This window comes from Aptenodytes patagonicus, chromosome 2 (genome assembly GCF_965638725.1).
Source record: "Aptenodytes patagonicus chromosome 2, bAptPat1.pri.cur, whole genome shotgun sequence".
Taxonomy (NCBI): domain Eukaryota; kingdom Metazoa; phylum Chordata; class Aves; order Sphenisciformes; family Spheniscidae; genus Aptenodytes; species Aptenodytes patagonicus.
In genome coordinates this window covers 168,202,934-168,229,852 of record NC_134950.1, presented here as the reverse complement: position 1 = coordinate 168,229,852, position 26,919 = coordinate 168,202,934, and the positions used below count along the sequence as shown (strand labels likewise).

Here is a 26,919-nt window from a genome sequence, read left to right as displayed (position 1 = left end):
ACCACCTATTGCACGCTCTATGTGAACAAGCACAGAACACCTACTGCACTAACACTGGTGGAAATAAATGGTCTCAGCCTCCTCCAAAAGAAAAAAAAAGAAGGTCATTTTAGGAGAAGTCTTCTCCTCCAAAAGAAAAAAAGAAGGTCATTTTAGGAGAAGTCTTCTCCTGTTGGACTGCACAATAGATGTACATCAGTGGAGGAGAGAACGGATGAACTGTATATATTCCTCTTAAGGCAGCCTTAAGGAGGGAGCCTTTTTCCATTAATTCAGAAAACTATTATCTCAGGTATTCAATCTGATAAACAAAGGCAGGGGAATTTCAATTTGCAGATCAGAACAGGTGAATCAGAAGAAAAAACAAACGTGGGAAGCTGACGCTAGCGGCAGCAGCAGTTGCCATGTGCTGAGAGGAGTGTGAGGCTTGCAAGGTACCCAGGGCGTGTCTGAGGGGGGTTTCTGGGCACCTGACACTCATGGGCTGTGTGTGTGGAGGGACCGGACAGCAGGAGTCAGGTCTCACGAGAGGAGAGGGCAACAGTTGAGTGGTGCCAGCTATCCCATGGCCAGGTCAAACCGTGGGAAGCCGCATATAACCAGCTCCTGGGAAGCGCCCGACCAGGAGTGCAAACAGGGCACAGGATCTGTTGGGAGCAGCATCAGCAACAGGGCACGGCATCTCTTGGGAGTGGCATCAGCAACAGGGCACGGCATCTCTTGGGAGTGGCATCAGCAACAGGGCACGGCATCTGTTGGGAGCGGCATCAGCAGTTTGTGCGACAGTTCACGCAGGAAGGGCTGCGCACTCTGCCAGTTGTTGGGCTGCTGCCTGCTCTGCTCACCTGCAGGCTTAGGCTGCAGCCCTGATGGTCACTCGAGCTAGCTGGTGGCTGTGCAAGCCTACCAGACAGCTTGAGGTCTCCAGGAAATTAGAAGGGTTTATTAGGCAGTGCTTTGAGGTTTTTGGAAGCATGGTGGTAGAAACCAGGCAAGAGCTGCGCTCTGCAGCAGACAGGAATCAACTACCTAGCCAGGCTAGCCTGGGAAGAATGGAGGCAGCCACCCAGACAGAGCTTGCTATCAGGGAAGCTGCTGTCCAGGTAGAGGGATGGAAAGACTGAACCCCCCTCCTGGGTGGAGGAGGGTGGAAGCTCCACCTGGTCAAGGTGGGTTCTGGTAGAGTCATTCAGGCAGCAGGTGGAGGAGCTGCAGGAGGAAGTTAGCAGGCTATGCTGTGTCAGGGAGGGTGAACAAGGAATAGGCTACTATTTGAGACTTTGCAAGAAGAAATATTAGGGCCCTGTGGCACTAACCTCCAATGACTACCAGACAAAGAGCTTCAACAGAGAACAGACAGCACCTTGGAGAAGGAGGTGCCATGGTCTCTGGTGACCCCATGGGAACAGGTTATCACTTCACTCCCCTTCTTCTTACGTACCACCCAGCAACAGTTACTAAGACTTGTCAGCAGACAAAACCAATGAGCAATATTCACAGGGAGAAACTGTATTAGCAGCTGTACTTTACATAGTAAAAGCTGCAAAAGGAAGCAACGAGTGCTAGTAGTGGGTGACTCTCTGCTGAGAGGCACTGAGGCACCTGTCTGTCGGCCTGATATACAGTCAAGTGAAGTTTGCTGCTTGCGAGGAGCCCAGATCCAGGATGTCACAGAGAGATTGCCACAACTAGTTAAAAGCACAGGCTACTATCTCCTACTTCTTTTCCATGTGGGCACCAATGACACGGTAAAGCAAAGCCTGGGCAAGATCAGGCAGGACTTCAGAGCCCTGGAGGTACAAGTGAAAGGGACAGATACCCAAGTGATCTTCTCTCTCTTGCCAGTCAGAGATAGGGGTGCAGGCAGAAGTCAATGCATCATGCAGATCTATACCTGGCTTCATGGCCGATGTCATTGCCAGGGTTTTGTTTTCTACAGTCATAGGACATTCTTCAATGAATACAGCCTATTGGGAAGAGATGGGATGCACCTACCTAGAAGAAGCAGGAGAATCTTCTCTAGCAGATTGGCTGACTTAGTGAATTGTGCTTTAAACTAATGAACTCGGGGGGTAGTGTCCAAAGCTGTGACATCTGCATATTCATAAGCAGCAGGTTATTCCAGAGCATTGAGGAATGCTCCCCCAACCCTCTCCAAAGGCAAGAACCCTAAGTCCAGTCACCTGAAGTTTCTGTATACCAATGCGTGTAGTCTGGGCAGCAAACAGGAGAAACTGGAGCTCCATGCCCAGTCAGAGAGTTATTATATTATAGAAAACACAGAAACTTGGTGGGAAAACTCACATGACTGAAAGACCACAATGGATGGCTACAAACACTTTTGGGAAGATAGGAAGGGAAGAAGAGGAGGTGGAGTTGCACTTTATGTAAAACAGAAATTTGAGTGTATGGAGGTGAGTTATAGAGACCACAAAAGTTCTATTGAATGCCTGTGGATCAAGATTAGAGGAATTGCCACCAAGGGGGATCTTTTGTTAGGTATCTGTTACTGACCTCCCAGTCAGGATGATGAAGCTGACGAAACCTTACTTCAGGTGCTTAAGGAAGTCTCAGGCCAACAGAACCCAGTTCTCATGGTGACTTAAATTACCCAGACATTTGTTTGGAAAACAACACAGTGGTACACAAGTCCTCCATCAGGTTCCTGGAATGTATTCAGGATTGCTTCCTGCTACAGATGCTGGACGTGCTGACTAGGAACAGCGGATTGTTAGATTTACTGCTCACAAACCAAGAAGGCTTACTTGACAACATAACTAACTACCAATGGTAGCCTTGGATACAGTGATCATAACATTGTGCAGTTTAAGGTAGTGCTGAGCACACTGAAGACCACTAGTAGGACAAAGACCCTGGATTTTAGAAGAGCCAATTTCATATGCTCAGAGCCCAGCTGCAAGGGATTCCATGGGAAGCATCCATGGAGGGCAAAGAAGCTTGTGAGTGCTGGGAAGAAGGCTCAAGAACAGCCTCCTGGAAGCACAAGAACAGTTCATCCCCTACAAAGGGAAAGGAAGAAGGCAGAACAAGAGACCAGCTGTCTTAACAATAAGCTTTTGCTTAAAAGCAAAAAAAAGCAGAATACCGGCTATGGAAAGGCAGCCAAAACCCCATCAAGGACTACAAGAACCTTGCTAGGGCATGCAGAGATGCAGTCAGGAAGGCTAAGGCTCAGCTAGAACTGAAAATGGCCAAAAAAGTCAAGAACAAGAAGAAAGGTTTCTTCAGATACACGAGCAGTAAGCAGAAGCACAGGGAAGACATAGGCCAGTTGTTAAACAGCACAGGGAAACTAGTCCCTAATAATGCTGACCAGGCAGAGGTTCTCAGTAGCTTTTTTGCCTCTGTCTTTACTGGTGCAGCTGGACTCCAGGTCAAAGGATCAAGTAGCTATGACAACAGATGTGCCAACTTACCAGTAATGGAGGAAGGTCTGGTCTATGGCCTCTTGCAGAGGCTCAACCCACATAAATCTATGGGACCGGATGGAATCCACCCCAAGGTGTTAGAGAAGTGGCTGACTGTTTCAAGGCCACTGTCTATAATATTTGAAAAGTCATGGAGATCAGGGGATGCCCCTGATGACTGGAAGAGGGCAAATGTCATACCCATCTACAAAAAGGGCCCAAAATAAGTTCAGTTCAATTCAGTTCAGTTCAGTTCTATTCTATTCTATTCTATTCTATTCTATTCTATTCTATTCTATTCTATTCTATTCTATTCTATTCTATTCTATTCTATTCTAAAGAGGAATGAGGAAACTACAGGCTCATTAGTTTTACTTCAGTCCCTGGGAAAATAATGGAATGAGACCTGGAAACTATCACAAACCAAATGAAGCAGGTGATGGAGAAAAGCCAGCAAGGATTTACCAAAGGCAAATCATGCCAGACTAACCTGATCATCTTCTACAACAAAATAATGTTTTCTGTTGACACGGGGAGAGCAGTGAATGTTGTTTACCTGGACGTCAGCAAAGTGTTTGGCACTTTCCCACAACCTTTTCTAGGCAAACTGGCAAGATATAGATTGGGTGGGTGGTCTGCAAGATGGGTAGAAAATTGGCTAACAGGTCACACTCAGAGGGTGGTGAACAATGTTTTTTACTCAGGCTGGAAGCCTGTCACTAGTGGGGTCTTCCAGGTGTTGATACTGGACTTCACACTGTTCAACATCTTCATAACTGTTCCACATCTTCATAAATGATCTGGATGGTGGGATTGAAAACACCCTCACCAAGTTTGCTGATGACACCAATCTGGGTGGTGAGGTGGACATGTCAGAAGGGAAAGCCACCTTACAGAGAGAACTGAACAGGCTGGAAGAGTGGGCTAGCAAGAACTGTATGAAGTCTAACAAAGACAAGTGCAAACTTCTGCACCTGGGATGACATAACCAAAGAGCTCAGTACAGTCCCTACCTCTGTTAGGGAGCATCAATCTGAGCCATCATCTCTGGCAAGGCCAAAGTTTTGGTTTAATAAAGACATCACACATCCTCTTTCTTTTGCTGAGACAATGTGAGATTCAGCCTAAGGTATTAGGGAATATGGTAGATGATGAGTTACAGTGAAGGATTAGAATAGTAGTTACTCCCACAAGGAAATGGGATGGGGATGGTGGGTGGGGGAGGTTAAATATTAAAAGTCTTACCTCCCCATTCAAGAAACAATAGAGAACAGCAACAACAAAACCCTAGGTAAATGGGAGAGAAAAAAAAAAATGTAATTCAACTCCTTCAGTAAATGCTAGAAAATAGCTGGAGTTAAAACAAACAAACAAAACCAAAATCCTAGTATACAAAACATATACATAAATAAACACACAGTCTGAGAACTGTGCATGCAAAGTAGTTATAATGAATAGAGATTTCTTTTTAACAAAAGCAGAATTCACTGTATAATCACCTGGAAAGATCCCAGTCCCAATTCAAACACTAGTCTCTCCCGCTTACTGACATTTTCAGGAGAAAAAGCAAACACCGTGTAGTGAATTCCAAACAAGGGGATAAGCAGTAGTGTAGAGCGAGCCAGTCTCCTGTTATAACAGAGTGAAAGAACTTTAATGCAGCTTTGTAATAAACAACTTGTGCTTTAATTAAAGAAGAAAACAAAATATTGTGTTGCCTCCCTTTTGGGAAATACATACACTGTATAATTATACAAACAAATATGCAACATTCCCATTTGTTCCCAAACAGTGATTTCACACACGCTGTAGTTTGCTCCCAGTTCTTCACACTGCTACAATAATAGCACATTAGTAATGCTTAATACTCTGTACTGTTATTTTAATTTGCATTATTATAAGCAGGGATTTTTTCTACCGTGCCAAACATGAGGAGGGTAATCTTGCTAAGGGATTCAGACTGCTATCATAACACAATAATAAACCTCTCACCCAATTGCTTAATCCCAGTGGAATGTTTGAAATCACTTTTTGTGTGTGTGTGTGTGTGTGTGAATTTATTTCTGCATAGCAAAAAATTCCAAAACAGCAATACAAATAAAGCTAAAAAACCCCTGTATGTTCTTATACTCATGACTATTCCTCAAGGTCTTGATTTTGGTCTCATTTATACTGTTGAAAACCTAAGTGTAATTCCATGGTGTAACTAATTTCCATTGCATCAGAATAAAGACGTTTTAGAGAGAAATCAAACTCAGTAGGTATAAACAAAAGAGCTGGAAATGAATGTGTGTACCTGTAAGCACTTAACTGAGTATGGATAAAATTCCCCAAAAACAGGGGTCCAGCCAAGACTTATGCATCGGTTTTGGTCAGTGTCATTTGCTGACTGAGCAGCAAAAAAGACCTAAGAGTAAGCAAATGTTGATCTGAAAATAAGGCAAGTGCTTTATTACAAACAAAGTGGTCTAAAGTAACCTCCAGGACATTTTCAAAGGGGAAAAAATATGACTGATTTCCTTCAGGTAAGTTAAGGAGGTAGATGGAGGACAAAAGAAGCTAAAAAGCCATAAAGAGTTTTGGAAGAGCTGCATACTTTTTCAAATTCAAATGTTCACTGTGCTTATATCTATATGGCATATTACAGACACGTTTGAATTTGCTAATACATGCTCAACAATATCCCCAAAATGAGGCGTTTGTCTTACTGAAAGTGACGACTTAATTACTACGTCTCCAAGAACTCTGTGAACATACGCTGTTATATCCAATACTAAACTGGAAATGGGACATCGGTTCATTGCTGGTGTCCCTCAGTCATACTTTGTGCACTAACGGTGATAAACACGTCACAACCCTTGCCTTGAGATTGTACTAAACACACATGCTTCATTAGGCTGATGCACACCAACTCTCAAGTCTTGGTGAAAGACCCCACAAACCAGAGGACGCAGTTCTTGCGAATTATCAAGTTAGACACTGACCAAAAGTTTTGTAACAGGAGAGGAACAACCTTGGGACAGGTTGATGAAGAGAATACAGAGTATCCAACTTTGATGATCTCTAGAAAAAGTAAGCAATACAGGAGTGACCCAGTGTAACGGACTAAAAGACCTTTCAAGGTCCCTGCTCGTCCTTTTTCTCTATGCACATGTAATCAGATTAATGAAGAGGAACAGAAACATTGTGGAAAAGATTGTAGAATAATACTATCTCCATAAACAAAAAAGGATGTAAAGAACGTAAGTGTCTTAAACTAGACATGGAATTAAAAAAAAAAAATCAAATTAAGGTAGTAAACTGGACAAAGAAGTATCATCTCTCAAAATTTGTTACCCTTTATATTCAGAATTAATGACAACAACAACAAAAGGATAAATGTTATTTTGATTTAAAAGTCAGACTAGAATTGTCTATTAGTATGTTGTATCTCACCACAGTCATAGGAGATTAATTTTGGGAAAGATGCGGAGGAAGACTTTTTCTATTGTCAGTTTTCTGGCATTAATTATCTGATTAATCATACAATTAGTTTGTAGGATATTGAAATATAATGTCATCATCAACTTATTTGAGACACTGTCTTCAATATTTTCATAAAAGTCAGAAAGAAAATACACGAAATATAAGAAGTAACACATTCTGAAGTTTATAGATGATTAAGATCTATAAGGAGGAAAAGAAGACTTTATAAGAAAAACTTGAGAGGTTACTAATGACTGTAGATGATGATGAATTGTGTTTTTTCAAGAGCGTTAGGAAGAAAGAAGATTTAAGGCAGCACCTGTGAGACATGTAAGTTTATGTGCAAGGGTGAAATGAAGATGTTAAAGAATACAACAAAATTCTCAGGAGTGTAACAGCCAAAGATACTCATCCTCTTTTCTTCCCACACTCTTTCAGACAAGCAAGAAACTCAGGGGATGGATCCCAAAGTTTTGAGGACAATAATCACTCAGTTGGGCTTAAACTGGCTGTTTAGAAGAGAGATGTTCTCCAAAAGGTTTAGCAAAAACCTTGTTTACATTCCAACAGGTAGAGGAACGTCTTAAGGTTACTTTATAAAAAAGCAAATTGTATTTCAATTTTGATTGAGGCTGACATTCTATTTTTCAGCTGTTATTTTCCTTAAAAACGGCTTAAACATAATATTTTCTCCAATAGCATGGCTATGAGTGTGGCCTTTCCATAAAGTGTTAGTACAAAAAGACGCAGGTAGTGGTGTCCTCTGTTTTTCCTCACTCCTCTATTGAATTATGGAAAGACATCTTTATAGTAAAAGGAATAGAAAGTAGAAAGGTTGCCTAACTTTGAGCAGTACCTGAAGGAACCATGTCTTTATTTTTCCATTGCACACCCACACGCATTAAGGAGACTGCTGAAGTGTCTGTGGATATTACATAGGACATAACGTGAATTGGAAATGAAAATACACATCACATTGCATTGCTGAGTAGAATTTCCAGTGATTTCTACTGAATGTTCCAGTGTGTTCCTATTGCAAATTTTGAAACGGGTTTCTAGAAGTCAAATTAATACTGTGATCTGAACAAACACAGTAACTGTACATCAGATGAAAAAAAAACCCCTATTTTGAGCAACTGTGCAATAGACATCAAGGACCAATGTGTTCTAAATGGTCTAAATAGGTTCTTCCAACTTCTGTGAATGGGATGTAACAAAGACATATCTCTTGATTCGGAACCTGCAGATACAACTGTAAGAACTGCTTGCTGAGCTGGATACGTGATGATGCCATTTGGAATGAACGAAGGAGGCCATCAGAAAACATGGGTCCTCTACATCAAGGGACCTGAAGCTCCAGAAGCAATTGTGTAAGGAATTCTTTTTTCTGTCTCTGAGACAGAGGTGAAAACTGTAGCTTAGAGCTTACTCTCCCACCAGTTCCACGTATCTCCACTGCACTGAAGATGTGTCTTGTGCCATTTCTGCTGGGACTGGAGCTGCTTCTGTTGGACTAATTGCAATGTTGTGTAGCTCAAAAAAGCCGTTGTAACTTACAGAAGATTTCACAGATGATACTGTGTGCTATTAAGGTAAAGATAAAATACAGAATAACTTTCGCTCTGGCAAAGAGTTTGTTGCCTTGGTCTTAGAGATTCTCACCACCCGACTTTTTTGAGACAAAATATCACAGACTGTCAAAAGAAGCAAAAGATCTTCAAACCATAGCCTTTGAAGAAAGACTATGTAGCTGTTGTTTTGCTATTTAGTCCTGCCTCTTCAAAGTAAGAGAATTGTTCAGTTTAAATGCTGAGACTTAAGTGAAATTAAATTGATCAAATATAAACTTTTGCAGTGAAGACATCAAGGTCTGTGGTAGTCATGTAGAACAACATTCATCTCACCGAGGTTTGGACAGACATACTGTAGATATATCTATATCGAAATTATTAACATAATGTCTCTAAAGTCGATGCAGAGAAAAATGCACTTTTAAGGCATAGTTCTTGCCTGCTATAGATGCCTCTTTAAGAAAAGGGGACTCCTGTTGTAAACCCCATGGGTGTGTACTGAATACATCTATTGATGTATATATTGACTAGCTTAAAGTTATATCTGCAACAATGACATCTATGTTTAGTTAAATTAACTCCACGCCTACATTCCCTCTATTGTCAATGAAGAGTAACAGGCACTTCCGCACAAGGAGGAATCATTCGTCCCTAAGGAAGGCCTTATCACACCCTAAGTCTCTCCATTGACTACAAAGGGAATCTGGACTGAGTTTGTCATATAAATTGCTGCACTGTAGGCTTGGTAAGTTTAGATTAGAGGAATCCCATCTCTTTGGCTGTAACTCAGTGATGAATATGTACAAAAAATAACCATGACAATATTTCAAATAGAAGGATAAAGAGCAAACCATGAAGATACAGGATGTCATTAGTGATGAAATGTTTAATATAGCTCATGTTTGATAAACCAAAGTATCTATTTTACCAAGAGGATGCTAAATACAGTTAACATGACTTTCAGGAACCTCAGAAATCTCCCTGACAGATACCTGTCTTTTCCAAAAGCTTAACTGGGTCTGTAGGATCACTTTCAAAGACCTGAGGTAACACCTAAACACAGTAATTGACTACAGCTTTTTAATTTTCCCATGCATAAATCACATCTTCAGACTAAGGACTTGAAAAGCAGTGGAAGCTTACTGAGACTTTCATATTTTAACACACAAAAAAAGGTTTAATTATGTTGGAAGTGTACAGAGTTTTTCCGTGCTCCTGTTTAGGCTAAACTCTTCTTGCCATTGACTAGGTAGAGGATTTCACCTTAGAGAGTTGTCAGTCTGCCATCTTTCTGAAACACTGCACTTCCTTAATGTGAGATTTGTTTCTCTGCAAAGGCCCAACATGAAGTCTATGCTGCATCAGGTTGTAGATTAAGTAGTGAACTTCATATTTCAAACTATCTCCTCCTAAATGTAGGTCCTAGTTGTACCTAACTGTTCTTAGACGTCAAGCTTCTCTCAACGTGGAATATGGACCTGCTGACTGTTCTTCTATTCTCTATTTCTTCTATCTGCTTTTGCACAATGTCAGTCTGTTGACTGAATCTTTTGAGCATCTTCATTGCTCTATTTCTTAAATACCTTGAGGAGATTTAAAATCACAGAGAAATTTTATTTTTATGTTTTAAATGTTTTTTTCTAGCTAAAAAACGTAACAAAATATGCAGCTATAAGTTACAAAACAACCTTTTTTCCTTAATGGTGTCAAAGACACCAAGTATTCTTCAGCAAAATGTTGGACTGTTGGGTCTGTGTGGCAGGACATCTCTGAGAGTGTTGATTTGCACTCATAACACTGCTGTGAAATTCAGGGGAAAGTTCATCAGGAAAAATATTGTAGATTTCTGAAAGGTACACCTCCTGAAGGAATCCTGTGGGCTTCTTGTACAAATAACCGAGAGTGAGGTGCACTATGAGAAAATGATTAATTCAGGTCTCTAGACTAAATGGCATTTATTCACTTTTCTAGATGCCTCATAGTCATTTGTTTCCATAGGCAAATCTTTGACAAAGACTTCTGACTAGACACATAATATTTTGATATTAGGTTAACCTTAGCCTTTCCTCACCCCTGGCTGCACACTAACACAACTTCACTCAGTTCAATGGACATAAGTTATTTTACACCAGCTGAGAGTCTGATTCACTCAATCCTGCCCTGCCCCTGTTGTTATAACAAACTTTCAGGTGAAACATTTACTCTCAGTATGACCAGCGCTCACCTCTTTGCTGTATAATGAAGAGTAACTATTAATAGTTTCTATATAGACACTATGCAAAACCATAAATAGCATCAGTGATAATTACAATTTTTTTAAAAAATAACCTTAAAATCCTTGATCGTGGTGCATCAGCAAAAGCACAGAACAACAACAAAAAATTCTACATGCAACAAGAACTAAATGGATGCTTGCTCTCTGGTTACTACCCCTCTGCTAATATCCATTCATTTACTTGCAACATGCGTCATACAAACACATTAATGTCACAGGATTGCGTACACTTACAGGGTAATGGTTGATAGTTCTGACATCTTGCAAGAGTGCTGGTTAGCCCTCTTAGGCTTACAGTAGCATTTCTGAACGCAGCTGCTAAATATGACAAGATTAGCATTTTTTTCAGCATATTGTGAACAGGCCAAGGTAGGTCACTTTCAACATATTTCATGAGACACGTCACAAAGATGGAAAGCGGACATGACAGAATGACATTACAGCACAAACCAGCTGCTTGACTGAAGCAAAAATAAACAAAAAAATTAAAATGCACGGACTGTCGCTGGCAATTGTGATGTGTTGATTCACAGACAAACCAAAGATTGAACAACCTGGAGGCAGGTGGGCAGCGTTACACATCCAAAATACTGATGACCTTTGCAGTCTGGTATTGTACAGAGGGTAACAGAACAATATATTAAATGAAAGTTGACTGCACGCTTGTGGAGAACAATTAAATAGTAACATAAACTTGTAAGATGGAGATTAATCTAAGATGAAGTTGGATCAGATGTTCCTCATTTTCATGTGTAAGTACCCAAGGTAGTGTGGATCCCTTCTTTTTAGTGAAGAGTACTAGCTGGGACACCAAAGCACTTTTTCATCCAGATTCCTTGGTGCCTGGGGAGGGGAGTTCAGTATGGAAACTGCATGTCAGACTGGTAATTCAGAGGTACTGTTTGGTTTTTGTCACACACACACACTAAGACGGGTGCGGTCATAAAAGCAGCAAGAACATATGCTACGGGCCAGGACCATGATCTCGACATGTTGTATTCTAGAAAGAGCTGCTATAGAGAATGGGGTGTTTACATTTACAACCAGCTAGAGAGAGGCTAATTCAAATCAGCTGTCAAGAAGGGTAATCTGAAACTACATGGGAAGGCGTTTTGAGGGATCTGAGGGGTAGAGGGTTTGTATCTGTTATGGTAGGCTGAAACACATGAGAACTGAAAATAGTCATTTCTTGTTGACTTTCAAGGGGAGATTGTTTTGTTTTGTTTTGTTTTCAACACATGGTTGTTTTGGTGGGATTCACCTCAGGGAAGGTTGGATATTTACAGTATAGAAGTCTAAGTAAACTGCACATCCTTGTTCCCTTGAGAATCAACAGAGCCAAGAAAGAAATACACATTTATTGGTCAGGGTATATCTGACCTATTTTACATGTCCACTTTAGGATGGGATGAACAGCACACCGAACACCACTGACTACCCTGGCTAAATCTCCGTTGACTATAGAAGATAATATGATGATTTTTTAAAGCAATAGCGTACAAGGCAAACATCCAACTTTATTCAAACAAATCAAACTCTGTTTCTGTTGCTCTGCTAATATGCACAGTCTCTGATTTGTGTTCACCTAGCCATAGATGGAAGATGCAGTTTATAAGCCGAACAGTTAAATAGAATGAATTGAAAACAGGTGAAATTTCTCCCTCCTGTGAACTCCTTTAAGCCAATCCCTTTTACTAGATTTTTGTTTTGTTATGTTTTGTTTCCTTTTGGGTAATCAAAACCTGACAGCTGTGTTGTTATTAAAGATTATAGCATAAGAACTGGAAAGAATACAGTATCGTGGCGTGCACACATGCAGCAAATAGAAATAGTAAACATGTTTTCACTTGCAAAATGAATGTCATTTCTTGGATGATGCTAAGGAAGTAAATGAAAATTATGGTTCTTTTCACAGTATCACCTCTGCGATAAAATTTTGCACCACCTCTGCTCTTCACAGGGCTGAGTTGTGCATTAATTGTCAGCTAAAACTGGTCAAAACCAAGGAGGGCAGTTTTAGAGATAGTTCCTTTTTACTATAGCTGAGACTTTCAGAAGTGGCTATGGATTTTGAGTGTCTCGCACATTTTTTGATCACCTGATCTGAAACACATTTTATCAGACCAATTTTACCACAAGAGGGCTGCTCAGCATGTGTTGAAAAGCAGTGCTTATGAGGGTATTTTAAAGTACATAACTTGAAAATGAAACATCTAAAAATCAATAATCACTTGGAAAACTCTCAGTCATGGGGTGTTGTAAGGGATTGTGTTCTTCAATGACATGCTTAATGTTGCCGTGGTAATCTGGAAAAAAATATCGCCACCCCTGTTTCCTTTACTGCCTAGGCCCCGTTTTATTTGGTAAGGATTGATTTTCATCATAGGTTTTTCTAGCGGGTAGAACTAACATGACAACACTTGATATTTGCTAGAATTATCAAAAACGACAGACTTGATTTTGAAAATAGTATCTACGAATTAACTACTGCTCCCCACCCAACGGGGGGACCTTTACACATGGGCTTGTGATGGAAAACTTTGCTAGCATTTCTTAGGAAAACATTAATATTTTAGTGCTGTTAGAATTTTTTATGCCATCCTATCTAACTTAGGTAAAATCATCTCTCTCATGTTAGATATTGTAAAGTGACCCAAAATCTTTAGAATACAGAATTGATAGTTTTCTTCCTTTTTTTTCCCTCCACTTTTTAAAAAACTTTATTTATTTATGTACTTATTTATTCTCAAAATAGAAACATTGGTGGAAGGAAAGGGAGAAAGAGAGAAGAGACAGAGGAGGCAGGAACCAGAAAGAAATGGGAAGGACGAAAAAATAGCTAAATAAGAGAAAATTAATATAAATGAGATTATGGATATCAAAACATTACATTAATTAAAGCAGGATCCTCAGATCTCTGTAGGCACACACAGAATGGAGTTGGTCACATCTAACTATATGAATCTAAGACAAATTTAAACTGAACTATCACCTTTAACTCAGTCAATCATGGCGAGAAACAGGCACTTCCAGAGGCTGAGCTGACCTGTGTAACAGAGGCGTCTAAGACATACGGGATGCATTGTCTTACGGAGGTGCCCTGGTCTCTCAGTTTGACTATAGACGACGACTAGACTGCTTAGATTAAATACGAGACTTTAGACAGCTAAAGGCAAACAAGCTGACTCTCACCGCATGTGTCCTGTGCATGGACTGCAGCTGCATCTGGGAGGAAGAGGGAGGGTGCTAGGGTGGAAGGGGAAAGAAAAAGTTAAACATTCCCAGGATTAAATGAGTGATGTATGATGTGGCTGAAGACCATCTTGTCAGACTGAACACCTTGGATGTCTGGCAAGTTAATGCAAATGAGAGAGTACACAAATTTGAGGCAAAGGTAGTTGCAATTCAGTTCTAAAGACTTTGTAGGTTTCTCAGAGGTGCTTAAGAGAAGTCAAATGAGCATGCCAATTCAGGGGAATGAAGTTATGCTCTATTACCAAGGCCATGTAGATCCATAATGAAAAAGATCGGATTCTGGGTTTAGGTCATTAATAGCACACAGGGAATGACAGAGTTTGTGGGTTGTCTCTAAATATGCTGACGGGGAATCCTTTGGGAAACACAATAAAGGTAGAATTTGATTCATGCAAATTAAAACTGTGCCTCATCAAGAATCTTTGTGCACCCTGCTCAAGTAATTCTATGTAACCTCACTACAAATAAGATTGGCAACCATGTAGTAATAGGAGGAATGTAGAAACAAATCAATGAAATAAAGTACTGAAAATACAGCAAAAGGTTAACCAAAGTGAAAGTAGAAAGATTGTATGGGAGAGAGAGAAAAAAAACTTGAAAAATTGAGCCATACCATCTATTATTTATGCTACATGCCTACTTACCTAGAGCTGATATTTTTATAGGTTGGGGGATTTCTTTTCCTTGCTACTCGATAGCTAAGAATTCCCTGAAGCTAGGCTTGTTTCCTGGCCAAAACACCAACTACAGTTACAAAAACCTTGGACTTACAAATCAGATATAAACAGTTTGGAATACTGAACTTGTTCTGTGAGCAGAAAACAGACTATACAATTCCATCCTGCCGCAGTGACTGCGGGCCCTGATCCACTGTATGGAAGTGGACTCATTCACTCCTCTCATCCAGACAGAGAATAAGCACGGGTGCTTCTCAGCAAAGTCGTTATTTAGTTCCATCTCATCTAATTTTCGAAGTTTACAATATAGGTGTGTGCCTTTTACCTTGTCGACCCATGCTAGCTTTGCAGTTAGTGGTGAGAAACAAGCCATTAAGTGAGATTTATCTGACCTGTTTTAAACATCTTGTTTAGAATGAAATAAGTTGTACCACGGATTTTATTCTCTGGACTGAATAGATCTGTACTGACTGTGGAAGGAACCCAGCATGATTATCTTATTAAATCAGGCGCATCCCATGCCGTCTTGCTAAAAGTACAACCACTGTTGTGCTCTTCATAAAAAAGGCAACTCTGTTTCTCTGCTTTTCAATTGAAAACAAGTCCAAAAGTCTTAGTCTAGTCACCCTTTGTCAAAGGCTTAGTCTTGTTACCTATAGCTCTACTTTTTACTGCTAACACCACCAAACCGAAAACACTTTCCCCTGAGCTCTCTAAAGGGTCTGAGGTATTCCAGGATCATCTTCTGGCACCTGGGAATAATCTGAAAACAGGTTGGAAAAAAAAGAGAAAGTGTGAGGTCTTCTTTACAGTCCTTGTCCAAAACACATTAAAATCAGTTGACTTTAATGGGTGGTAGTAGTTTTCTTTCATCTGACTTTTTCGGTCTCTACCTTTTAGGGCACTTGCCTTGGTTTAACATGTGAGAGGTCAGCTTTGTTTCTCTTCACTGTTTTGTGTAGGTGTGTCTTACACAGATCAGTGGATTGCTTTTTTTTTTGTCAGTGATTTGGAGGAACATAAAGAAGACTTGCATTTGTTTGTGTCTATGAACTTGTAAAGTCAATTAACTTCAAGCTAAAAACTAGGACATATATAGGAAACCTCATGAGGGTCTTCTACAGATTTCAAAGCTCTCAGATTATAGAGAACATTCAATGTCCTCTATACACTTTACATGAGTGTACTTTTAATTCCACCAAAGTTAGATTTAAGCTATTGTAACTGAAAGCTAGCATGGTAATTACAACAATAATTTGACACAGAAACAGCACGTCTGTGAGGAAACCACCACCACCTCTCCAGAGGCTGAAGCTGGATTACTGCTTGCAGACTATAGCTGAGGCTGAAAATGAATGTTTAACAAATATGAATTTGAACTGGAACTTTTTGTCCAATAATTCTGACCTTTGTGCAGAACTGAGGCTTGAAGATGAAACAGAAAGGTCAAAGAGAGCCAAAAATCATCTCTACACTGTTCATTCTTGGCTTTGCTAACTTCTATAGGGTGGACATACAAGGATGGAGAAAGCCATCAGAGATCAAATAATAAAGAGATAAAGCTTAATATTTAGCTGTGCTCTAGAGAAGAAAGCTGGTAATAGAGAGCAGAATATTTCCATCAAAAACAGTCTTTAAATGAACTGTAGCTTCAAGGTTACATGTCCTGATCCTTCCTCCATATTAACTCTAGAGATCCTATTTTAACAAGCTAGATTATTCTCACTGACTCCAGAGCATAGACTAATGTCATGCATTATGGAATAATTCTGATGGAGGTGCAGTAACATAACTGTAGTGTAGAAGACAATAGCATGTTAAGTGAGAAAAATGTACCACACCAAATGAGATTCTTAAATGGTTTTGAATATAGGTTTACTGTTTGAAATGAAGAATACGTATGTCCAAATCCAGACACAAAATATCCGAGAATGTGATTAGCTCATTGTCCTTAAAACAAACAAATGAGCAAAACCCACAGAGTACTTATTGTCACAGTCTGCCACAAGAAGTGGATTTTCAAGCATTATAGACAGGTCTTAATCCTGTCAGCTGGCAAAGCTCAGCATCGGTATAGCTACACTGAGTTTATATAATTTGCAGCTCTGAAGCTTCAGTTACATTGTTTTGCCTCGTCTGTCTTACATGTTATAAGATATCCCCGCAGACAATGATCCAAGTTTCAAGCCATCTCTATAACCCTCCTTCATGAAAAAGGAGAATGCTGCCTTTGTTGAAAAGGCCTGGGCTTGCAGACATTTAGTCAGCTGAACAACTCCAGTGTTTTCATTGGAAATAGGTAAGAGGAATTACAGTTTGGAAATCTCTCAGTAATGACACAGGTGAACAGCAAATGAGGTACTAAGACTATGATGTGAACCATATGCTCAACTTTGCTTTGGTCCAATCTTGAGGCAGTATACATTTGTTTAAGCCACCTTCATTGAGACTTAATTCAATATTAAGCCATTGTAACCTGGTGGCCTCTGTGTTGTACTTGTACTTGTACTCTCTTGTACTCTCCAAGTCAGGAAGAATTTGTTCCTGGGCAATTAACCAATTATCCATTTGGCACCACACAGTTCCTTTTATGCACAGTATTAATTACAAGACCCTCGTGAGAAGTTCACCCTTCCAGATCAAAAAACCTTCTGCACTGCGACAGCACCATCTTTCTTGCCCCTTCCATACCTCAGGCTCTAAGGCTCTATGTAATTTCTTGGAGTACATCCTAATAATTCTTCAGACATAAAACTAAAACCACTGGATGTGAAGCATGTTAGCCGCTGAAGTGAGACACAAGAAATCAATGGCAAGGAGAAGCAGAGACACTGAGGGGAAATTAAACTCCTTTTGTTCTCATATGGTAGAGGCAAAAATGTGAATGGTAGCAAAAAGGAGATGGAAGACCATGGATGCTGGTGTGCATCAAGCTTTGATGTAAGTTGAAAGCACGTTCAAGATCAGAGATGTCAGAATTATTCCCCATTGTCTGCAGTCTCGCAACAACTGCTGCATGACCAGTTGCCTCAACTCCAGGTTTATCTTTACACTAAGTAACCGATTCAAAGAAACAAAGGTGCAAACTGATTTGGGGACAAATAAAATTCCAGATCTATCTCTTTTAGCCTAACAATGCATTCAGAACAGCAAACTTAGCTATGAGCAATGCGGGGGGGAAAGGGAAAACAGCCCGCATGGTCTAATTTGGATGCTTCGAAGTTAACTCTCAACTTGAGGTTTCTGAAAAATTATCTGAATCTCCAGAACCATTATCTTTCCCAGTAAGTAAGCTACCTTGACAAAGGATACAACACTGCACCCAAACCCATGGGTAATTCGTAAAGATGCATGGCCTTAGGCACTGGATGTTCTCTATCCTGCTGATCTCCATGACAACTGAAGTTTATCAATACAGATCAAAATTAGGTTATTCACTTTGATGAAGTGCAGTGATTTTAGAAACACAGTTGAGGTCTGTACCCCATTTTCTTCAGGAAGGCTACCTTATTTTTGCTGATCAGTAAACTTGAATCTGTGGCAGAAGTTACAATATTACAGAGAATTTAGCTAAGTGTAGTCAGTTTCACATTAAAGTAAGAAGCTTTATATTGTGCTCATTGTTAAAGTATTTGTGGTCTTTTAAAAAGCAATGCTGGAACAATTTTAGATATATATAGCATTTCAGACAGTACACGTGTAGGTAAAGACCTATATTTACACAGGTACACAAGCACAGATGCAAACATATATATATAAATCGCGCTGGCTTGAGCCTTCAGATGTTATGAGTGCTGTTTCATACCAGTTATGGCAATCAAGCCATGATGTTTTAGGTACTGGTTTTGAAAGACATTTAGGTCTGAAATATCCAGATATATACTACTAACATTTCAATGGGAATTCATAAGACACTATTTAGCCTTTTTTTGTGCCTAAACCTCCTCAAAAACGGAGCTGTTCGGGTTAATCCGACCCTTGACAGAACTGTTGAGAGCGCATCAAGCTTTGCATTACTGTTTCTTCTTAAAAAAATGGAAGGAACATTTCTATAGAGAACCACACTGTTGAATACAACGTGGCATTGTTCTCTCCCTCACTAACCTGCACACCTCCTTGATCTTTCTGCAGAAGGACCACCTATTAGTGGCTTCTCTTTTAATGCAAACACGCTCTTTCTGAGTCTGTGGCTTGCTTTTGTAACAGATGGGGAAAAAAGTCTGTGCTTTGCTCATTTAGGACACAATCTCGTTCTCTAAGGCTGCCACAGAGCATGGAGTCAAGTGGCAATTTTAAGTCACCATTAGAGAATTGTTAAGCATGAAACTTAGGCAGATTTCAAAAAAGTCAGCTAGTTCATCACATAAATCAGTGTTGTATCCTTTCCTCTGTCCATATATCCATTGAAACCATAAAATTGCCCATAAAAATACCTTACAGCAATGTGCACAAATAGTGCTTAAAGACAAAGTCATCCTATTTTTCATTACTACTTCAAAATAGAAAATAACAGGAGTCAGCCTCCATCATACAGACATCACCTGTGCAGGCCAAGGCACAATGGACTTGCACTCTAACCACTTTCTAAGGATTTCAAAATAACAGAAGCAGAGCACTTTTTAACATTGCATTCATCACAGATGGTCTTGTAAACACAAGAAACAAGTTTTGATCAATGATTTCAAAATCTGAGCCTGTCAAAGCTACAGTAAAGCACTTGTATATCATTGGAAATCGATATTGGAATTTCCTTTAAAAGTATTGATTTGCTCTTCTGGAACATCTCTCTGGCAAGTGGCCCATGAAATAACAAAACCACTTTCAAGGTGGATATAGTTTTAGGTCTGATCTCATCATCACTGTAAGAATGTAAAAGATGCATACCGGATGAAAGGACAGTGTTTAGGTTAGGAAGCTAGATTTGACAACCAAAGATGTATGTTCATGTTCCTCTACCTGTCACAGGCACCGGGGGGGATTTTGAGTAGCCCCTTCTGTGCATCATACCCTCAGCTGTTCAACAGGAATGACAGCTCACAGGAACATTGTAAACACACTAAATATTCTGTGCTCTTTGATTTTACAGTCGTTGAGACCACAGCAAATCTATAGATGGATAATCAAAGCAGAATAGGGTTTTCAATTACTTTATCTGAAAATAAATAAATCCCTGTGTAATTATATTCTTGCTAATTATGGTACATAGCCTACATGAACTTACATTCCTAAGGAGTACACTCAATATTTTCCAATCCCTACCTGAAAAGATTTGGCACAAATTAACACACACACCCCCAAAAAAACCCCCAAAACAGAAACCAAAAAACCCTCAAACCAATACCCAAAATAATAATTTGTCTTGGGAAATGTAAATGAAAAGTATAGTAGTTGTGAATGTGAACATTTTCTCTAGAGCATTAAATAAATCCATCAAGAATTAGTGTCAATCAAAGTAGCAAACCTCTACTCTCCTAACATTTCTTAGAAATGAGAACTAGGTCCTTGCTGATCATGCACTGACACCAAATGATCATTGTCTATGTTTTCCACTGTATTTTCTTGTGACAGACAAGGATTAGCCCAGGGACAGGAGTTCCTTTCATTGCTGGGTTGATGGGCATTCCAGCACTCAACTGATAGTACCTGGGGTTAAGATATTAAAGTGCCATGCTAAAGAATATACCGTTCATCAAACATCTGCCATTTTCTTGTCAAAAATGAGACTTTTGGCATGAAGACCCTGTCGATAATTATTAATGCTGGCAGTCTGAGCACTTGCAGCAAGACAAAGCGGTAGCAGAATGAATCATTGAGTGTCCAGTGACTTTGTAGGTGAACTGCAGAGGAGTGTTGTTTACCAAAACATTTGTGTTACAACATTGCTTCTCCTGCCCTAACCCTCTAGGTTGCACCATATGTAAAATCATACCTACCTATGATATATGCCATGTTTCTCCTTTCTTTCCAGCAAGATGCTGATTGGAGGAATGACGTAGACCTGAATTAGCTAGATATATGTGGGGTTTATTTTCTTTTCATTGAGTTTTCAACATGTGATACAAAATTTATGAAGAATCTGTTAAAGCAAAAGCAGAAACAAGCTTCCCCCTCCCAAATTATACTATTCATGATAAACTGGAAATAAAAAAAAACAAAAGCTTTTTCAGTTAAATGTGTTTGATCCTCGAAAATGAATGAATAAGCAAAGACTTGATGGAAATGTGTGGGCCTTTTTAATCTTAAGGGTTATTCCAGCATGCATCTACATCATGCATACCTACTTAAATACTGTAGTGGTTTATGGTAGTGATACTGTTAGATGATCTTCTGTCTATAATGACTCTTTCGGTAATGCAACAATGCTCATGAAAATAATAATGTGGATTTAAGCTTTGTGTAGGCATTTCTGTAGGAATATGGGTTTTTTTGGGAGGTGAATGTACTCTCTCTGCAACTTGACCAAACCCAGGATGCCTGAAAGCAGATTCTGACATACCATGTTACACACTATTGGCTGGATTTCTCATGGGAAAAACAGTGAAGCCTTGACAGATCAATCTATTATCTGTTTCCTAAAATTCCAGACAAGGGACTGATGTATGAAAATCCATGCAAATAATGTGGGCCTGATGTGACGCAGTGTGCTGAGCCAGCCACAGGAGGGTTGTGAATATGTGTTGCCAGTCCCCAGAACTGTGAGTGCACATTGGATTCATGGGCATCTGATGTGGTGCTACTTGGCTTTGAGCATATGGTCTAACAGTGTCCCTAAATAATCTACTACTTCTTCAAAAAATTTACAAACTGTGCAACTGGAGATTGCTAAAAAACAGGCAGTGCTTTCTGTTTCGAAGCATGTTAAGTAAAATCTAACTGGAATGAATGTACAGGTACAAATACAAGACATTGTCATTTGTACTATAGGATTAAGCATGCCATGTCCATGATCGTGGCACATTACAGTTGTTTATGCAATTCATTCACCAGATGGGGCAAGAAACCTGTCTGAACTACGCAGATAGTTGTCTTAATTACACTAGGAACACAATCGGTATCACTTTATGCTGCTCCAGCACCTGAGGATCTCAGAACAACTCACTCAGATAAAAATCTATTGCATTTGTATTACTGGACTTGCTTTGGTTTGATCCTTAATTTGCTGGAATTATTCAGGACTGACACAAGATTAACTGAAACCGGAACATGGTTCAAGAAACAGTTATGTCTTTTTTATGCCTTTGGCAGTTTACTCCTAACACTAAAAAGTAAATAATGATTATGATGACTACCGGGAGGAAGTATGGAAGCTGCTTAAGGTTCTCAGAAAAAAAAAAAAAAAATCATAAAATTAAAATGAACATTAGAAAGGGTAGCTTCTATTTCCTTTTTAATTCCTACCTCAGCTGCTTAGATATTTTTGATGATTCTAGCCCCCAATCATTTCAGCCATAAGGAGGAGTTTCTATCTAAAACATCAGTAAAAGAAGGATGGAGTTATTGTTCTCTCAGAATCTGACATATTTTGAGCCATTCAGTCTGAAATGGGATCAGCAGCATGCAGGCAGCATTGAGGGGGAATTAAATGCGTGAGGAAAGATCGATTAGGCATGAGACTGGTAATGAATGACTGAAGATACGAGTTGATAAAATGGGAGTTTACAACCACTAAAGCATTTGACTACTGCAGACAGTTGTTAGGAGTTAGCCACATGTTTCCAAGTTTTTGTCAGCCTAAAGGCAAAGGCTATTGCATACAATTATCATCAGAAAGGTTATTTAGAGAGAAAGTCTGAATTTTATGGGGATAAAGCAGTCATTATTGTGCTGCAAATTATACAAATTATTGTGTTGTTGTTTTTTTTTTTTTTTAAAGCAAGTCTTAAAATCTCTAGTGGCTACGCCATGTTAATTCAGCATTAGTTCCCCAGTAGCGCACTCTTCTCGTGTTCCTGTCATAGCTCGCAGCTAACTTCAGTAGTGGGAATTTTTAATAATGAGTGCGCAGTGGTAACAATATATAATTAATCTTTGAATTTAAGCCCATCCCCAAGGCTTTTGAAGCCAAATACAGGCTTAAGTGATTTGCAGAACCATGACCATAGTGTCTATAAAATAGAACTGGAGGCAGATTTTCCTAATAAAAATAATCATTAAAAGGGCCTGAACATAAACATGCACCATACATATAAGAAAATAAATCCTACTCAAAATCAATAACCAAATTTTTGTGGGGTGTTTTATTTTCTTTTTTTGATGATGGAAATCCTAGCTAAAAGGTTATTCCAAAGAGTGGAAGATTGATACCAGAGTAAATCTCAATCACCACTGCAGATATCATGTGATATTTCCTTCAGAAACAGGCTGAACATCCTTCCTCGACCACAACTGATCTGTCTCATGTATTAAAGGCAAAGTACTTAAATGTGTTGTGGAATAAAGATCTGGATGGAGAATTTGGTCTGATGGGATGATGTTTTAGTTTGAAACAGCAAAATAGGACATGGAAAATGCTTAATATGGACCACAGTCTAAATGCCGCAGAGATTTCAATATGGTGACATAACCATACTATGATCTATCTTTTTTCTTCGTTACAACAGCTCTCTTTTTACGGGACATGTGTGCGCAAATATTGAGTATGCCTGCTGTATATCTGCACAGACTTATTAATTTCATTTCTTTTTATCATTTCTGTGTGACTTTGCTGTTGTCAAATCTGTTTGGATAAACAACACTCCACTTCGTAACACATACATAAATGCAAGATCGATTTATACACACCCATTATAAAGTTGCAAAAAAATATGGAAAATAATGGCAGCGAATGAAACAGAAAATATGATGTTTTCTCTTGGTTTTGGTGGCTAACTATACACATAGGAAAAATATCAGTAAAACCCAGTCACCATATTGATCAAAAATGACGAGGATGTTTTATAGCCTAGTTAAATCACTGGAGTCTATGGCATGCTTTGCTTCATATGTGAGAGATGTGCAGCAGACACCAAACATGCACTTCGCAGGTCGTAATCAGAACTAGCTCTGCACATCTTGGGTGCTAATTACAATCTAAGATTCAGTGGACGACTTCCCAGCAGCACATACATGGGAAGTCTTCATGCAAGCCCTAGGCAAACCATGCATACAGTTAACCTATTCACTACGCTTTCTCCTGAGTTTTAATACTGAGAAATATCCACCTGCAGAATGAATTTAAAGCATTATTTTTGTCTGTGGAAACCCAGTTTAGAGCAAACTTGAAGGGCAGTACTTTCAGTAAGTGGATGTCTGACTACGGAGGTGGAAAAGTGAGGCATAAAATATTATCATTTCATGTAAATGTAAACAAGACAATAGGAAAGAAAGGAAGAAAAATAAGCAGCCGGAGGACGTATTTTTCTCTGAAAATTGTCATTTAGATGGATGACATCATTATACTATGAGTGTGGCTACTTAGGGTGAAACTGATCACTGGATAATTTTTTTAAAAAGTACTAGAAAATAAGGATCTCCTACTTTACCCTGACATCTTTTATTTTTATTTAAGGTTTGCATGACTTGCTTTTTTTTTCCAGGAATCCAGTGTTAAATCAAATAGTCTTACCTATGTTTATGAGTGCTAGAAATCACTAGAGCTCACAAAAAAATTGCAAAGCAAACGTGCGTGGTGTTTAGGCTGAAAAGCCAAGAAAACACCAAACATGCTGCCACATATCCTAGTTATTCAAAATAGTTATATAATTTTTCTATGGAGACTGACTGCACGCACTCAAAATGGGAATGACGACCATCTCAAATGGCCAATCTCTGTCCTCTAATGAGGTGGAAACTAACAAAAAGGATGTCGGCTTTAAAAAACTGTAAACCACAAAGAAAGTTTTAAAACTTCTACAGGAAAATTTTAGGATTTGTTGTGCATTTTTAAGCAATTCTAGCTGCGTGGGTGAATTTTTCAGCTTAAGTTGAATGTATTCAAGGTTGCCAGAAACATTAACATAAGCCACTTTAGGACATCTTCCTAAATTAGAATTCAGTCCAAAGTTAATGAAATCTTTTTGCCAAATCTCATTGCTCTCAATGAACTTTGGACCATGTCCCTGGAACGTATGAAGCACAGCAGACTGTCCCACGAGTATAATAATATTTATGCCTGGTCAGTATGTTAATTTCCAGATAACTGACCTGTAAAGAAGTTTTTTTGGTTTGTTTTTCTTTTTCTTTTTTAATCTTATGTTTATGCTTTTTTTCTAGGCCTTTTAAAGAAAGGTGAAAGCTGGCATTAAAATGCACTTTAGTGGCTTTTGGATTTAAAAAAAGTCAAAATCAACCAAATAAATTTAATAGATCTTGTGACTCTTTTTGAAAATCAGATTACTTCAGCTGAGGCATCTTTTTGACTTTGTCTTTTTTCCTATGTGTATATTAGAAATCTGAATTGATTACTGCTTTATTTGTACTTACAAGTAAATGCTGGACTCATTGCCCCCGATATCAGGTGACTGGAGTTTCTGCACAAGTATCACAATTATGCCAATAAAAAGCACAAAGTTTATCTAGGGGAAAAAGAAAGAAAAAAATTATGACAATGATATATTTTTTCAAGTATGAGAATGAGACGTTCCCAGTGACTTGCTGGCTCCATTGCCTTATTCTTCTCCAAACTGCAGTCTAGAAGTTTTATAGGGACAGGAGTAATGGGATAAGTTTACAAGCGTCTTATCGCCCCTTTTCCAGGCAAAACTATCCCCCCTGCAGCAGCTATAGGCAGAATTTCTTCAGTCCCAAGCACCAGATAAGACAAACATAAGTGAAAAGTTTTCAACTTTTTTCATTATCAACCAGTGCAAAGAATAAAAAGAAAGATCCCTGCACATCAAACCCATACAGCAAAGATCTCAACAGTAAAAGCATTTTTATCTCCCATTCTGTGAACTAAGGCATTTCTCAGTTCAGCATAGAATCATAGAATCATTGAGGTTGGAAAAGACCTCTAAGATCATCGAGTCCAACCAGCAACCCAACACCACCAGGCCCACTAAACCATGTCCCTAAGCACCTCATCTACTCGTCTTTTCAATACCTCCAGGGATGGGGACTCAACCACTTCCCTGGGCAGCCTCTTCCAATGTTTAACCACTCTTTCAGTAAAGAAATTTTTCCTCACATCCAAACTAAACCTCCCCTGGCGCAACTTGAGGCCTTTTCCTCTCGTCCTGTCGCTTGTTACTTGGGAGAAGAGACCGACCCCCACCTCGCTACAACCTCCTGTCAGGGAGTTGTAGAGAGCGATGAGGTCTCCCCTCAGCCTCCTTTTCTCCAGGCTCAACAACCCCAGTTCCCTCAGCCGCTCCTCAGAAGACTTGTTCTCCAGACCCCTCACCAGCCTCGTTGCCCTTCTCTGGACACGCTCCAGCACCTCGACGTCCTTCTTGTCGTGAGGGGCCCAAAACTGAACACAGTATTCGAGGTGCGGCCTCACCAGTGCCGAGTACAGGGGCACGATCACTTCCCTCCTCCTGCTGGCCACACTATTGCTGATACAGGCCAGGATGCCATTGGCCTTCTTGGCCGCCTGGGCACACTGCCGGCTCATGTTCAGCCGGCTGTCGACCAGCACCCCCAGGTCCTTTTCCGCTGGGCAGCTTTCCAGTCACTCTTCCCCAAGCCTGGAGCGCTGCATGGGGTTGTTGTGGCTGAAGTGCAGGACCCTGCACTTGGCCTTGTTGAACCTCATACAATTGGTCTGGGCCCATCGATCCAGCCTGTCCAGGTCCCTCTGCAGAGCCTTCCTACCCTCGAGCAGATCAACACTCCCGCCCATCCATGAGTCATCATCCATGAGCATCATCCATGAGTCACAATTTAGTGTCTCTCCTTTCCTGGAAATCCCAAGTTGTGTCACTTTCCCGCTGTTTGGCTGAGTCTGTCCCAAGATGAGATGACCTCTAATGGTTTTGGGAGGGGAGGAGTGTATGTGTGTGTGTGGGGTGTTCTTCTTTATGTCTTTTAGTTTCATGTCATCCTGGGCATCTTCTCTTTTGTAGAATCATGTCATTACACATATATTTTTAAAAATTTGGAGACTAATAAAATCAGTTTATTTTGATGCTTTGTCTTCAGATTAATGCTAGAAGAAAACAGTGGGAAACTTAAGCTGGTCTCTTATGCAACCTTGTTCTCCTGTAAGGAGACCAAGAACTTAAACTAGATGTGAGCACCTCCTTCAGAAGTATTTTCTATCTGATCTG

General features: G+C 39.7%; 1 protein-coding gene across 11 annotated transcripts in view; it reads right to left on the bottom strand.

The window, feature by feature from the left end:
• Positions 1 to 26,919, bottom strand: part of ADCYAP1R1 (ADCYAP receptor type I) — a 150,394-nt gene that overhangs the window by 2,053 nt on the left and 121,422 nt on the right. For 2 of the 11 annotated variants that reach the window (XM_076332024.1, XM_076332023.1), the window contains 5 exons: positions 25,133 to 25,224; positions 13,932 to 13,985; positions 10,974 to 11,057; positions 4,928 to 5,057; positions 4,674 to 4,715 (listed from right to left, as the gene is read on the bottom strand). In XM_076332024.1, the coding sequence (XP_076188139.1) occupies positions 4,674 to 4,715; positions 4,928 to 5,057; positions 10,974 to 11,057; positions 13,932 to 13,985; positions 25,133 to 25,224 (402 nt within the window). Of the gene's footprint in view, positions 1 to 4,673; positions 4,716 to 4,927; positions 5,058 to 10,973; positions 11,058 to 13,931; positions 13,986 to 20,604; positions 20,647 to 25,132; positions 25,225 to 26,919 lie in introns of all 11 variants that reach the window. The other 9 variants (XM_076332025.1, XM_076332027.1, XM_076332026.1 and 6 more) reach the window with 6 other exon arrangements.